A 12,238-nucleotide genomic window follows, 5' to 3' on the forward strand; every position below is an offset into this window, starting at 1 on the left:
CATGTGGGCGAGTGCAGGTCATTTGCAGGGGAAGCGGGCCACATGTGGGTGAGGGGGGCCATGTGTGGGTGAGGCGGGTCACGTGTGGGCGAGTGCAGGTCGTGAGCAGGGGAAGCGGGCCACGTGTGGATGAGGGGGCCACGTGTGGGTGAGGTGGGTCACGTGTGGGTGAGGCGGGCCATGTGTAGGTGAGGTGGGTCACGTGTGGGCGAGTGCAGGTCATGAGCAGGGGAGGGGGGCCACGTGTGGGTGAGGGGGCCACGTGTGGGTGAGCAGGTCGTGTGCAGGGGAGGGGGGCCACGTGTGGGTGAGGCGGGCCACGTGTGGGTGAGGCGGGTCACGTGTGGGTGAGGTGGGCAATGTGTGGGTGAGGTGGGTCACGTGTGGGCGAGTGCAGGTCGTGAGCAGGGGAGGGGGGCCACGTGTGGGTGAGCAGGTCGTGTGCAGGGAGGCGGGCCGTGTGTGGCTGAGGGTGGACCACGTGGGTGAGGACAGACCCACCACAGCCACAGCTGCGTCCCCAGCGTGGTGCTCCTGCTCGTCCAGGGTGCTGCAGAGCTGACACACCTGGGGGCAGGGCTGAGGGTCTGTGGTGTGGGTGGGGAGCTTGGGCAAGGGTGAGGAGCTGGCATCCTCACCTCAGCGCTCTTCCTGGTGGCACTCGGCCACGACCCAGTCATCCTGGAGGGCCATACCTCAGGGCTTCCACACCGGCCTCCTTCCACCCCTTGTCCCCGTGGTGGTGGCCTGTGACCTCTGGGGGTGGTCACAGTTATAAGCTAGTGACTCCTGAGTTCTGCAGACAGGACAGCCTGGGGCGGCTCGGGCCAAGCCCTGACTCTGGTGTTAGTGCAGCATCGGTCCCTGGGGGGTGTCCACAAGCTCCTGCCAGTCCCCAATGGTCCCTGGGGTGTCCACAAGCTCCTGCCAGTCCCCAATGGTCCCTGGGGGTGTCCACAAGCTCCTGCCAGTCCCCGATGGTCCCTGGGGGTGTCCACAAGCTCCTGCCAGTCCCCGGTGGTCACCTGAGGCATCGGTGACCTTGGTGCGAGGCCTGGCAGGAGAAGCATCCAGACTTGAACCCAGGCCTCTGACCTCTGACCCCAGAGCCTGGCCGCCCCTACCCTAGGGGCTGGTCAGCCTGTGTATTCAGCAGCAACTTGATGGGCAGGTCCAGCCCTCCTGTCCATGGGCGCCTTGTGGCCAGCTGGAGCTAGGTCTGAGAGCGTGTACTCCCCTCCCCACACCCGGCAGGGACAGCCCCTCAGCAGCTGGACTGATTCCCCCCCTGAACTGGGTCAGCAGCCCCACGTTCCAGGGTCTGTAGGGGGAACCTGGGCAGGCTGCCTACTGTGCATGGACACCACGGGCCCCATCGAGACCTTGGAGTCATTTCCGGGGTAACTATACCCCTGACCTCTGACCTCCCATGTGTCGTGGCATCCCCAGGATGGCCTGGACCCTGACCTGACATTTCCCAGGTGGCTCAGAGTTGCTGCCGAGGGGTCAGCAGGGAGGACGTCCCCAGCCCAGGGCCCCTGTCCCCTGGCTCCATGGGGCTTCCTCTGGAGGCTCTGGGTGACAGATAATAATAGCAGATATGTCGTTGGGACAGAATGTTCTGGTTTGGGATCTTCTGAACAGGCTGGGGCTGGAGACCCCCGCCCTGGAGGTTGGAGGGGAGACTGTGCTGGGAGGAAGGCCACCTCTGGGGTCCAGGCTCCACCACATGGCCACACCCTGCGTCCTGGCCATGTCGTTGGGGCAGCCCCTCCCACGCTGCTTCATAACTTAGCCGACTTGCAGTCGAAAGTGTTATAGAAGGAGAATTTTTTAGTTAATTTTAGTTAAGTCTTTTAAAGTTAACTAACTAAATTTTAATTCATTCCATTTTTTTAGTTAACTCTTCCCCATCATCAGGAAAGACATGACTCTTACGTAGGTTAAGAGTGAAATTTAGTAAACTTGATTTTTACAGTTTAGGAGTTGTACTTTTTAAAGCCAGAGTCCAGAATGCCTGAAGTCCTAAGTCAGGTTTCTGGTGTTCATAGTCACGTGTAGGAACAGTAAGTTATAGCGAGGATGGTGCGGTCCGCGTGGCCGAGCTGTGTCCTCCCACATCTTACGGTCCCCGTGTGAGCCTGTTTTTCGAAGCTACAAATCTGCCTGAAAGGTAAGAGGTCCGATGGGATCTTGACGGTGCGAGCTTGGAGTGGGGCTGTCTGGTGCCGCGCCGCCCGGGTGCCGGGTTCCGCTGGACGAGGCGCTGGGGTCGCCCTGTGCCTGGGGGCCAGCCTGGGCCCCACTACTTCTGGATTGTCAGCTTGAACTCCACCTTCCCCTCGTAGGGGTCGTGGGGGTTGTCAAAGGTCACGTGCTCCGCCAGGATCTTGCACACGACAACCACCTCCTTGTTCTTGGGGACGTTGAGGAGCTTTGCGGCCACCAGCGGGTTGCTGTAGTGGGGCTGAAGAGACGCCAGTTAGGGTCCTCGTGAGAGGGCGGCTGGGTGCTCAGCTCAGAGGCGGAGCTCTCACTGAGTTACAGACGTCTCCTGCTTGGAAATGAGGAGACCCGGCCCAGAGGGACGGACCCGTGACCAATCCAACGTCAAACTACACCTGATAAAAATTGACCAACACAGAGGATAAAGCAAGAGCTTTGGGAAAAATAATTTTAAGTGGATATGCAGTTGTCTAAGGAGGCCCGTGGAAGGTAAAAATAGGATTTGATGTCAATTTTGGGTGAGAACGTGGGCTTGGGAGACCCCAGGAGGTTAAGCGGTTAGCATGGGCTAAGTACAGTCTGGCTTCCTTTCACAGGCAAGCGTCTCCGGCCGTCCCTTCGCGGGCGGCGGCTGCGGTCGGGCCCTGGGGCCCACGTACCTGGGCCTTCTTCCCGTAGTAGGGGAAGTAGTGCAGGCTGTAGGAGCCGTTGGGCGGGAAGTACTCCACCTGCAGAGCCGGGGCGTCCCGGTGCTGGTCCTGCGGGTGAGAAGCTGTGCGAGAAAGGCCGGGCCGGGCCGGGCGGACGCACGCGCGTGTGTCTCCGTGCATGCGCTGTGTGTGTGTCTGCATGTGTGCACGGGTGCAAAGCAGGTGACCGCACGGGCAGTTGGCATGAGCCAGATCTAGTCTGTATCATCAACCAGGAATCCACTCATGGTGTAACTTGTTAGTTCATGAGACCCTGGTGACTTACCGAAGTTGTACCTTTCAGATTAAACTCTCTCAGGGTAAAAGAGGAGCCAGGGCCAAGTGTGTGGGGCTGGCAGCCCGCGAGCCTGGGGCCCGCCTGCCGCCGGGGCTGCCCTCGTCCTCCGTCAGGGTTGGCACACGGCCCGACGGAGCCCAAGCCCGTCCGAGAGCAGGAAGGAGCACTTTGGTGTCTGTTAAAATCTCAAGTCAGCCTACACGTGTGCGGTCAGGGAAGCTGGAAACGGGAAGCTGGGGCAGGACGCACCCCATGGCCTGGGGGCCGCACCAAGGTGTGTGCTGTCGCCCTGGTGGGGTGTCCCTGCAGGCGGCAAAGAGCCTGGGCCCAGGCATAACTGAGAAAGCAAACTTTAGAAAGTACTCAGTGAAGACAAGTTTAGTTTTATCCATGTGGTACTTAAAAACGCATTTTGAGAAAAACTGGACTAAATTAATGGCAATTCTTGGCAGTGTGTAAACTCACACTGTTAATCAACGGTGCTGGTGTTAGTCAGCATCGTTTTGTCAATAAGCAAACAAAAGGACAAAAGAGTGTGGTAGAGGTGAGTTGGGTTTTCCAAACTGCCACAGACATCCTGAAGTGTGTTGGGGATATGCTGTCTCAGATGCTTTTTTGAAGCAAAACAAAGTGCTGTTTTTCTTACTGGGTTTTCATCCCTGTGATAAAAACCACTTAGCGTGAAGCTTCCTGCCATCCGTGACCTGGTTTATTAGGCGACCCTTGAGATGTTTGTAGGGGAAACCTGATTAGGGTTTCCCGAGGGGTTCCCAGCCCAAACAGGACGGCCATGGCCCGTGGGTCACTCACCAGGAAGGCACAGTCCACCCTGGGGGCCGTGCTGTTGCCGGGGAGAAACTTGACGATCTGCAAGGGAGCAGCTGTGAGTGCAGGGGGCGGGGAGGGCCTGGGGGTCCTGCTCTGAGGACTCGGCAGGTGTGCCCCCTCATGCTCCAAGCCTGCGGTCTTGGCTGCCGTGTGGCAGAGCTGGGCGGCAGCAGAGCCCAGGCCGCGGCATCCGCCTCCCGCCCCTGTGCAGTGCCCCCTCTGTGCCTCCCCACCCCGCCTGGCTCCGCCTCTGAAAGCCCTGGCCCCTGGGTCCCCCAGCTGGTGCCCAGGGCCCAGGGTAGCACCCGCCTCACTCACAGGGACCCCAGCCTTCCTGCTCTGCGTGCCCGCCAGGGAACAGCCCCCGGCTGGACCAGCCTGAGCGCAGAGCGCATGTCTATGGCCTCCGCCGCCTCTCGGAGAGGAAAGTGAACAGTGTCGCCCCTGCCAGGTCCCGCGCCCCCTGGGTTCCTGTCCATCGTGGGCGGCCTCCAGAGGTTTGCCGAGTCCTCTCGGTCTGTCCCTCAGCGCCTGGCCCCGGCGGGTTCCCAGGTGCCCTCCCCATGCTGACCGCCTGGCTTTTCCCAGCCGTCCTGCGCACAGGACTGCCCTGGGCTCTGCGGCTCTCCAGTCAAGCAGGTGGCGAGTCCGGATGGCTACTTCCGGGTGAGGGGCTGCAGGCTCCCCAGCCAGCCCAGGGGCTGGAGGGGCAGAGGGTGGGGGCCCTTCTCCCTTCTGACCCCACACTCACCCTGTTCATCTTGATAATGAAGCACGGCTTTCCCTCTGCAAAACCGAAGGTGGGGTCAGGCTGGCCAGAGCAATTCTGCAGCATGTCCGCTGTGAACTTGCAGGAGAACTTGGTGTGGTTCGGGGCCAGGAAGTGCTCCTGGAAGAAGTACCTCTCGGACGTGCAGTTGATGTTGTCCTCCTGGGCTGCAGGCGAGTAGCCTGGGGGGGATGCACCTGTGGTCCTGTCCGAGCAGCAGCCTGCCCCCCACCCAGCTCCTTAAGAAAGGAGAATGGAGACCAGGGCCCGGGTCACCCCTTACCTGCCAGAAAGTGCCGCAAGGCCTGTGTGAGCCCTGTCCAGGTCCTGTTGTCTGACACGTTGTAGGAGATGTCCAGGCCTTTGTCCCCGTAGGTGTCCGGCCTCAAGGTCACCCCTGGAGAGAGGACGCAGTGCCTGGGGTCTGGCTGCATGTTTAGGCTGCGTGCTGTGCTGCTGGCCTGCCCTGGGCGGGGGCAGCGCCCAGGATACTGGGGCCAGGACTTCGAAGGCCCCCGGCCTCCCTAGGTGCGCCCAGGAAGGCCTGGGACACTGCACAGTAGCCAGGGGCCGCTCAGGTGCACGAGGCCTGGTTAGGCCCCCGGGCTCCCTCTGCAAGAGGCCCGCCCCTCACCCTGCCTGCCAGCCTGCGGGTTTGAGACAAACTCTATCAGGGTGTGGTTTCAAGCGTGTAGTCTACTACATCCTGTTCTGAGACTGCATTGAGATCCTCCACGTTTGATCTGTTTGTTGGTTGTAAAGATTGACCCCAGCTGTCACGAGGATTTGTGGACGATGCTCAGGGCGGCGAGCGCGCCGCCTCCAGGCACAGCCCAGCACTGCTCTTGGGTGGTCTTGGGTTATTTTCCTCAGAAAGCACTGAGGACGCAGGGTTGGCAAACACTGAGTCGCTGGGCTGGAAAAGCCGAGCTTCCTTTAGCACCCTTCCCGCCTCTCTCTGTTTTGCTGTCTGCTCTCAGCCCGGTCAGCGGGCTGCGTGCGGAGGTCTTGGTCCAGGTGCCAACCCTAGGCTTCAGAGGGGCTGCCCGCCTGACCTCGGCCCGCACGTCTCCCCAGCGCTTCCCCTTGTTTGGGCAGCGACTCCACATGGGGAGCGGCCGCCCCCCCTTAGACAAGACTCCAGCCCTGGGTCTGCTGGCCTCCTGCCGGCGAGGAGGCGAGGGTCCCCTGGGAGAGTAGCCTTGGAGCTGGATGCCCACCCCCTACCTCCTGGTCCCCTGGTGCCAGGGGGCTGGCGGAGCGGGGCCCTCCGCCGGTTACCTGGCGACTTGAGCTGGTCCTGGTAGTCGGGCGTGTAGGGGTCGATGGTGCACATAAGCACATAGATGCAGAGGGCGAAGATGCCCGTCATGACCACGTAGAAGGCCACGTAGTAGAGGCTGATCCACACTGCAGGCAGAGGCGGGTCAGGGGCTCGGTCGCCAGGAGCGTGCGCGCGCTCACCGCCTCACCTCTCAGGTGGGCACTCCACCTGCTCCAGAACATGCTCACCCCAATAACCCTGTGCCCCTTCACTTAAAAGTCTTCTTAAAAATTACAGTTTTGGGAACCTAGCTTTAAACCCACTGCTCTGAAATCCAGGGCTGAGCCTCTGGGGCCCGTCCTCAGCTGCCCTCCACCCTCCAGTACCCGGGGTCAGGGGTGTCAGGGCCTGGGCAGGCCTTTGGGGTCTGCCGGCGGGGACGGGAGGCTGGGGGGGCTTGGTCTGGACCCTGGGACCGCCAGTCCCTGGCAGCCGCGGGGCGGCCCCTGCCCTCTCCCGGGCCCCACGCACAGACCCCAGCGGGACAGCGTGCGGCCCAGCATCTGCCCGGTGTCCGGGTTCCAGCAGTAGCGCTGGAACTCCTCCATCCGCTGCCCGCACGACTTCTTCTCCTGCAGCGCCGCCATCGCTGACCGCTGCTGCCAGGGCTGCAGGGAGGCCGCGCGACCGGCTTTTAAGGTCTCCTCCTCGGAGCCCAAGGGCACTCGGCGCCCAGATCAGGGAGGCCCCGGCAGGCGTTATCGGCCCTGCTGTTAAGGTGCCCTCTGCCGCCTCCCCAGGCATGTCGGGGCAGCACCCCCCGCACCACCACCGCCAGCCCCTCCTCGCGCGTGCCCTTGGCGGGAACTTTATCTGCTCTGATAACAAGCAAGCAAGGAGACCAGCAGGTGCTTGGGAGGGGCTGGCAGGAGAGCAGGTCGGCGAGGCCAGGCCTGGACCCAGCACCCAGCCGTGGCCGAGAGGCTCGAGCTGAAGGGGCAGAAGCCTGAGGTCGTGGCAGGCGGCGGTGGGGGTCCCGGAGGGGTGGGAGCCGGGGACTCCTGTCTCTGTCACTGCTGCTGCGGGAGAGCCAAGCTCACCGGCGCCCCGGGAGGCGGGCTGGGGACTCAGGGGTCCCGACACTCGAGCACAGCTCGGGTGACCACTTACGTGCTGCCCTAAGAGCCACAGAGGGATCCACCGCCCTTCAGCGAGACATGCTTTTCACTCAACGACGCCAGGCCCCGGGTGTGCTGTTCAAAGGCAGGTTCTGACCCAGATGGGCCCAGTGGGCCGGGAGCTCCCGGGGGCTTCGCCTGCGGCTGCAGGGCCACAGCCATGTCTGGGCAGTGGACATGCCGCCCGGAGCCACGTCCGAGTCACCTGGGGAGCCTTGGCGGCCTCTGACACTGGTCCCAGCCCCGAGTTTCTGAGTGAGCTGACCTGTGGGGGGCCTGAGTGTCCGGACCACCCCCCAGTGCTGACCCCTGTGGTGTGTGGTCAGAACCAAGAAGCTTTGGCGGGCTATGTAGCCGGGGCCGTGACCTTGGCTTCCCAGGGAGCAGACATGGCCTGGGGATGTGACTCCTTCCTCCACGATGAGGCAGAAGAGGCAACACCAGGCAGGGGTGATGGGCCACAGGCCCCTTCTCAGACACGTCAGAACTGGCTGGGTTGACGGGGATTGCCCACAGCTCCAGCTGTCCAACTGTCCAGTGTCACACTCAGTCTGAGGGACGCACAGGGTCAAATCGGAAGGTTTCTTCCAGGGTAAGAATTATGAAAAACCTCCAGTCATTATGCCGTTTTCTTTAGGGTGATTTAGAGTTTGTCAGCAAAATGATAAAAATTCACATGGAATTGTAGCATTTTAGCTTGGACTCATAATTTCTTGGGTTTCTTAATGGGCGGCTCCTAGGCGCTTTCCTGCACACTGTTCCCAGTCACGGCTTTGGAACTTCGGGGCAGTAGAAACGCAGAGTGTGGCCTCGGGCTTCGGTCTCACTGTCCACGCCCATGGAGCCGGGGCTCCAGGTGAGGAGGCTCGAGGCGCAGGGCAGCAACTGGCAGACGCAGACTCCGTGCCGCCCTGGCCCGGACAGTGCAGACTCCCTGGGGCTTAGTCTCGGGACTGAACCCTCACACTTAGTCTCTGAATTCCCACAAACATGAACATGTGTGCTGAGCTGCACACGTGTTATCACAGCGACCTTCTCGGGACACGTGTCCATGGTTGGGGGGTAGGCACTGGGAGAGGGCAGCTTCCTGCCCAGCATGCCTGTGGGACCACTTGAGCAGATGACCCCCGAAAAGGGTGCATGCCAGACCAAGTGGGGCTCACCCCAGGTTCCCACCTGGGGGCCGTAAGGAGCAGGAGCCACGCCTCTCCCTGGTGGGGGGTCCGAGGAATCAGCAGAAACTGAAGGGCTAGATGAGAGGAAGATGCCCAGTGGATGATCACTGATCACAGCGAGACCCGAGAAGATCTCAAAAGGAGTCAAAACAGGAGAGTCAACAGGTGTCAAGACTGCGGTGACAGAGGCTGGAACCATCGATGGGTTGTGAAGCTGCCACAGTGAAAATGCTTCAGCGAGCATCTGTGAACATGCTTGACACAAATGGGAAAACAGAAGTAGGAAGTTTAAGGAAAGAAACCAAACATACACAGAAGAACCAAACGGAAATTTTAGATTAAAAAATACAGAAGCCAGACTAAAAAGCTCAAAGAATGTGTTCCTCAGCAGAGGGGAGGGGAAAGGGGAAAGAATCAGTGACATGGAAGAAAAAAAAAAATAGAAGTTTCCAGGTTTGAACAAATGGAGAGAAACTAGAGCCAGAAAAAATTGTGCAGAGCTCGGTGCCCAGCCGTGGTAAAGACTGACGCCCGAGTCATCGGGGTCCTGCAGGGCAGAAGAAAGCAGGGTGAGGAGTGAGCCTTTAGATCCAAGAAGCTGAGAGAACTGCTAACAAGGCACCCCAGCCCATGCCACATTGTAATCAAACTTCTGGATATCAAAGACACACACAAGAAACTCTAGAAAGCAACTGCTTAAAATAAAAAGGAATTACTTAGGGGTTAATCTAACAAAACATGTACAGGACTTTTATACTGAAGACCACAAAGTGACAATGAGACAGAAACCTACGTAAATGGAGATGCATAGTGTGCTCACAAGTTGGAAGACTCTACGCAGATGTCCATACTCCCCAAACTGATACACTCTTTTAACACAATTTCTATCAACATCCAAACAAGATCTATTTTTGGTGTCTAGGGATAAGGCTACTCTAAAATTTATTCAGAAAGGCCAAGGAACTAGAAAAGTTAAATATTTTATTCTTTATTTGAAATACTTACTTCTTTAGAAAATATTTTAAAAATGAAAAATAAGGTAGGAAGACTTGGTCTACACAACCTCAAGGCCGCAAGGGCAGATATAAACACACCATCAAGACAGTGAGGGACAGAGGGACAGAGGCCAACAGACACAACAGAGAACTCAGAAGCAGATTCACACACGTGCGCCCACAGATTTTGACAACAGGGCCAAAGAAGATCACTGAAGCAAAGATGACCTTTTTAACACATGGAGCCTGAGCAACTGAACGTCCAATAACCCTGATCTAGATCACAGCTTGCAAAAAAATTAACTCAAAATGGTCATGGATTTACATGTAAAAGTATAAAACTTTTAGAAAAAAAATGTGAGAAAATCTTTAAGAACTAGGGTTAAGACAGAGAGGTTTTAGACTTGACACTAAAATCACCATCTATAAGAAAAAACTGAAAAACTGGACTTCAAGTACAGCAGCAGAAAAGCAAGTGGTCCAGTTAGAATGTGGTCAAAAGATGTGAAGAGACGTTTCACCAAAGAGGATTTGTGGGGGGAAATAAACACTTGGATAAATGTTCGACATAACTGGCCAGTGAGGAAATGCAAATTAAAACCACAGTGGTTACCACCTATCACAAGAGCTGAAATGAAAAATAGTGACAACTCCCAGTGCTGGTGAGGATGCTGAGAAACTGGGTCACTCACATGTTGCTGGTGGGAGTGGAAAATAGCATATGTTGTTCAGTCGCTGAGTCATGTCCGACTCTCTGCGACCCTCTGGACTTCAGCACACCAGGCTTCCCTGTCCTTCACTATCTCTCAGAGTTTACTCAAACTTACTCCATTGTGTTGGTGATGTTATCCAACCGTCTCATCCTGCTCCATCTGGGGAGAAGTTTGCCAGTTTCTTAAAAAATTAAACAGGCAAATATTGCAAGTGCATGTGACCCAGCAATGCTCTCGGCATTAATCCCGAGAAATTAGATTTCATGTCTGCATGGGTATCTGGATGTTTATGGCAGCTTTATTTACGATAGCCCAAACTGGACTCAACCTAGATGTCCTTCAACAAGTGAATGATTAAACCAGCCACGGTCCACTCACACCGTGGAGTGACCTGTAGGACTCAGCAGTCCTGCAGGTGTGGGTAGGCAAGCCACCTGCTTGCCTCCAGGGAGTCACGCTGAGTGAAAAGAGCCAGTCCCCGAAAGTATATAATGTGCGACTCCACTTACGTGGAGTTGTTTGCCAGCTGCTGAGTTGTGTCTGACTCTTTGTGACCCCATGGACTGCAACATACAACATTCTTGAAATGACAGCTTTATGGAAATGGACAGCTGAGTGGTTATCCAGGTTCGGGACACTGTCAGGGTGGGAAGGCGGTGGCTGTCTATAAAAAGTCACCATGTGGTGCTGGGGGTCCTGAGTGCTGGCTGAGTCCTCGTCGGTATATGTGCTTCGATCCTGCGCTAAGTGGGGCAGATGCTGTCACTGGGGGACGGGGCGAGGGCACGGGGGTCTCTGCATTACTTCTTATAACTGCACGGGAGGCTACAGTTGCTCTCAATAAAAGCTTTAATTTTGGAAAAGGACCCAATGAGTTTAGAAAGCTCTGTGTACTTGACTCCTCTCAGGCGCGTTCGCTCTTCAGTCTCTAAGTCCCGTGATAAACACAGTTAAAGTTGTTTACGAGTTCACCCAGCGGGCTTCGCTGTCCTCAGACCCTGCCTCTCGGGCTGCGTCCTGACCTCAGTCCCAGCCCCACGCCAGGCCCGCCGAGGCAGATCTCTATTTCTTCAGGTGACCCGAGTGCCTGGCGCCACTGGGAGGCACTGGCTCAGGACACAGACTCAGGAACACTGAGGAAGGGACTCCAGCCCGTGCCTGTGCAGGGGCTGCTGTCCCATCTGATCCCTGGCAGGCTAAAGAAAAGGCAGGAAGGGGTTGCAGCGACTGGCCCAAGGTCACCTGCTAGGAAGTGCCGCTGGACGTGCCAACCCGCCCTCTCAGTGACGTGCCCTCTCTTCTGCCTCCCCAGCTGCTGCAGAGTCTGCCGTCTCTCCCACCCCTGCGGAGCTTCCCTGCCCTCCCCTCCCGCCATGGAGGCTGGCCACCCGGCCTCTTCTGGCTGGGCTGTTCTGCATTTCTGTGGCCCTTCTCTCCTCCCTTCTTTAACTGTCACCAACCCCAATCACTTCCTCGTCATTCTTTCCCTTACTGTAGGTATTGAGCACCTACTGCCCACTAGAGCAAGACCGGCAAGGCTGTACTGAGGTGAGCCCCAGGTGCCCCGTAAGTGTGCCCCAGATGTGTCCTGGGTGTATCTCAGCTGTGTTCTAGGCATGTCCCAGGTGTGTCCAAGTGTGTCCCTGGTGTGTCTCAGGCGAGCCCCAGATGAGCTCCAGGTGAGTCCCAGGCGTGTCTCAGGTGTGTTCTAGGCATGTCCCAGGTGTGTCCAAGTGTGTCCCTGGTGTGTCTCGGGTGAGCCCCAGGTGAGCCTTGGGTGAGCCCTGGGTGTGTCTTGGGTGAACACCGGGTGTGTCTCAGGTATGTTCTAGGCATGTCCCAGGTGTGTCTCGGGTGAGCCCTGGGCGTGTCTCGAGCAAGCCCCGGGGGAGCCCCAGGTGAGCCCAAGGCATGTCTCAGGTATGTTCTAGGCATGTCCCAGGTGTGTCTCGGGTGAGCCCACAGTGTGTCTTGGGTGAGCCCCGGGTAGGCCCTGGGCGTATCCCCTGGGGGAGCCCGGGCCTGCCCCTGGCCTCTTCCTTCTCCCTCCTGCCTCTCTGTGGGGCTCAGCCCCAGGCACAGTTGGTGTGCCCTGCGTCCCTT

The 12,238-nt window shown here is 58.1% G+C and overlaps 1 protein-coding gene across 4 annotated transcripts; it reads right to left on the minus strand.

The window, feature by feature from the left end:
• Positions 1–1,939: 1,939 nt before the first annotated feature.
• ATP4B (ATPase H+/K+ transporting subunit beta) lies at positions 1,940–6,834 on the minus strand. Of its 4 annotated transcripts, none has more exons than XM_027558057.1 (7): positions 6,610–6,834; positions 6,092–6,220; positions 5,094–5,207; positions 4,793–4,977; positions 4,024–4,080; positions 2,886–2,984; positions 1,940–2,467 (listed from the first exon to the last, which is right to left on the minus strand). In XM_027558057.1, the coding sequence occupies exons 1-7, from the start codon at positions 6,719–6,721 to the stop codon at positions 2,306–2,308; spliced, it is 858 nt and encodes a 285-aa protein (XP_027413858.1). In that variant the 5' UTR covers positions 6,722–6,834; the 3' UTR covers positions 1,940–2,305. The 4 variants fall into 4 exon arrangements, with proteins under 4 accessions (XP_027413858.1, XP_027413857.1, XP_027413856.1 ...); XM_027558056.1 differs by having other exon boundaries at positions 2,886–2,978; positions 4,793–4,992; positions 6,610–6,831; XM_027558055.1 differs by having other exon boundaries at positions 4,793–4,992; positions 6,610–6,831.
• Positions 6,835–12,238: the final 5,404 nt, after the last annotated feature.

Source organism: Bos indicus x Bos taurus, chromosome 12, assembly GCF_003369695.1.
Source record: "Bos indicus x Bos taurus breed Angus x Brahman F1 hybrid chromosome 12, Bos_hybrid_MaternalHap_v2.0, whole genome shotgun sequence".
Taxonomy (NCBI): domain Eukaryota; kingdom Metazoa; phylum Chordata; class Mammalia; order Artiodactyla; family Bovidae; genus Bos; species Bos indicus x Bos taurus.

Coding starts and splice junctions, on each gene's coding strand:
- ATP4B (XM_027558055.1), bottom strand. CDS start 6,721: ATGGCGGCGCTGCAGGAGAAGAAGTCGTGCGGGCAGCGGATGGAGGAG. Junction 5,208..6,091: donor GGACCAGCTCAAGTCGCCAG/GTAACCGGCGGA, acceptor TCCTCTCTCCAG/GGGTGACCTTGAGGCCGGAC. Junction 4,081..4,792: donor TCATTATCAAGATGAACAGG/GTGAGTGTGGGG, acceptor GCTCCCTTGCAG/ATCGTCAAGTTTCTCCCCGG.